The sequence below is a fragment of the Nanorana parkeri genome, unplaced genomic scaffold (genome assembly GCF_000935625.1).
Source record: "Nanorana parkeri isolate BGI_ZX_2015 unplaced genomic scaffold, ASM93562v1 scaffold323, whole genome shotgun sequence".
Lineage (NCBI taxonomy): Eukaryota > Metazoa > Chordata > Amphibia > Anura > Dicroglossidae > Nanorana > Nanorana parkeri.
In genome coordinates, this window is record NW_017306591.1 from 25,719 (window position 1) to 27,296 (window position 1,578).

Genomic DNA, 1,578 nt, shown 5'->3' on the forward strand with positions numbered 1-1,578 from the left:
GCCGGCAGGGTGAGAAGTGACTTAGCCATGACATGCAGAGAGCACACGTACCCAGCCCCTCCAGCTCCTGCACCACCTCCTTCCATACGGGTTCGATGTGGATGCAGCTGAAGCACCAGTCGGAGGTGATCTTGATGAGGTAGGGTTTGCGGAAGCTGTCTGGGACCACATCGTTGATGTAGTGGGAGAACTGGAGGAGATACTTCTCGTCGGAGGAGTCTCGTCGCTCAGAGTTGAAGGGGAAATGGAAGAAGGACTCGTCAAAGTAGAAGCTGTCGTGGAAGTGTCGGAAATGGTGGTGGTGCTGCTGCTGGGCGTACCCCTGATTTTCTCCCAAGTCTCCATAGCGGTCGTAGTTCGTTCTCTTCTCCTCGTTGGACAGAATCTGGAAAGATTATTCAATGCAATCGTTATGAATCTATGAGAGTGACAGAGCGCGTGTACATTCTGTAAAAGGTGAAGTTTAATCGGCTCATATTTTGCTCTCCGATTCCTCCCCTCCCCCCATCAGCATTCCAATTATATTATTATATAAAAGCCGTTTTTAATGCTGGCAGCTTATGGCTGAGGGAAGAAGGACGGAGGTCAGAAGGACGGAGGTCAGACAGGAGGAGTGGAGGGAAGAAGGACGGAGGTCAGACAGGAGGAGTGGAGGGAAGAAGGACGGAGGTCAGACAGGAGGAGTGGAGGGAAGAAGGACGGAGGTCAGACAGGAGGAGTGGAGGGAAGAAGGACGGAGGTCAGACAGGAGGAGTGGAGGAGAGGTCCTACCTCATAAGCTTTGCTGACTTGGATGAATTTGTCCTCTGCACCCGGGTTCTTGTTCTTATCTGGATGCCTGAAACAAGAAACATTTGTAGTTATACATTACAGAACATGTAACATGTCACAGAGGCTGTCAAATGGGTGTATTTGGGTAGCGGGGGCCCCCTCCGCCGGCTGTCTCTCGGCACTCGCTCACCATTCCCGGGCCAGCTTCTTGTACGCCTTTTTAATGTCGGCTTGACTGGCGGTCCGGCTCACGCCCAGTATCCGGTACGGATCGAAATCGGCGGCCGATAAGATCATCAGGGCGAGGATGAAGAATACCAGGAGCCGCAAGAGAAGGCGCAATTTCCTGTGGCCCATATCTCACGTCGTCTCACTAATACCTGGAGAGATAAAAGGAATCTGAAGAAGAAGCAACGACATCCAAACTGAATCTGTATTGTACGCCGGGAATGTTACATTGAAGTTTAGAAAGCCCAAAACTTTATTATTCATTTTGGACAGAACATGGGATGGATGTTTGTGTTCCAATGGGGAGAGTTCCCCTTACTTCCTTTCCCAGGAACGCAACCGGAAGCGAGAGGAAATCCCAGGAAGAGGGAAACTCCCCCTCTAAGACCCTACACCCCATAATGACAGAAACCCAATGACCCCCTCAGAGCTGATCTCCTACACCCCCATAATGACAGAGACCTCCAGAGCTGATCTCCTACACCCCATAATGACAGAGACCTCCAGAGCTGATCTCCTACACCCCACAGTGACCCCCCAGGGCTGATCTTCTACACCCCACAATGACAGAGAGACCAC

The 1,578-nt window shown here is 51.5% G+C and overlaps 1 protein-coding gene across 1 annotated transcript in view; it reads right to left on the reverse strand.

Annotated features, from left to right (window-relative positions):
• DNAJC16 (DnaJ heat shock protein family (Hsp40) member C16) overlaps positions 1 to 1,578 on the reverse strand; it is a 15,285-nt gene that overhangs the window by 12,327 nt on the left and 1,380 nt on the right. The window contains 3 exon segments of the mRNA XM_018558170.1: positions 52 to 385; positions 772 to 838; positions 962 to 1,151. Coding sequence (XP_018413672.1) covers positions 52 to 385; positions 772 to 838; positions 962 to 1,128 — 568 coding nt within the window. The 5' untranslated portion in view covers positions 1,129 to 1,151.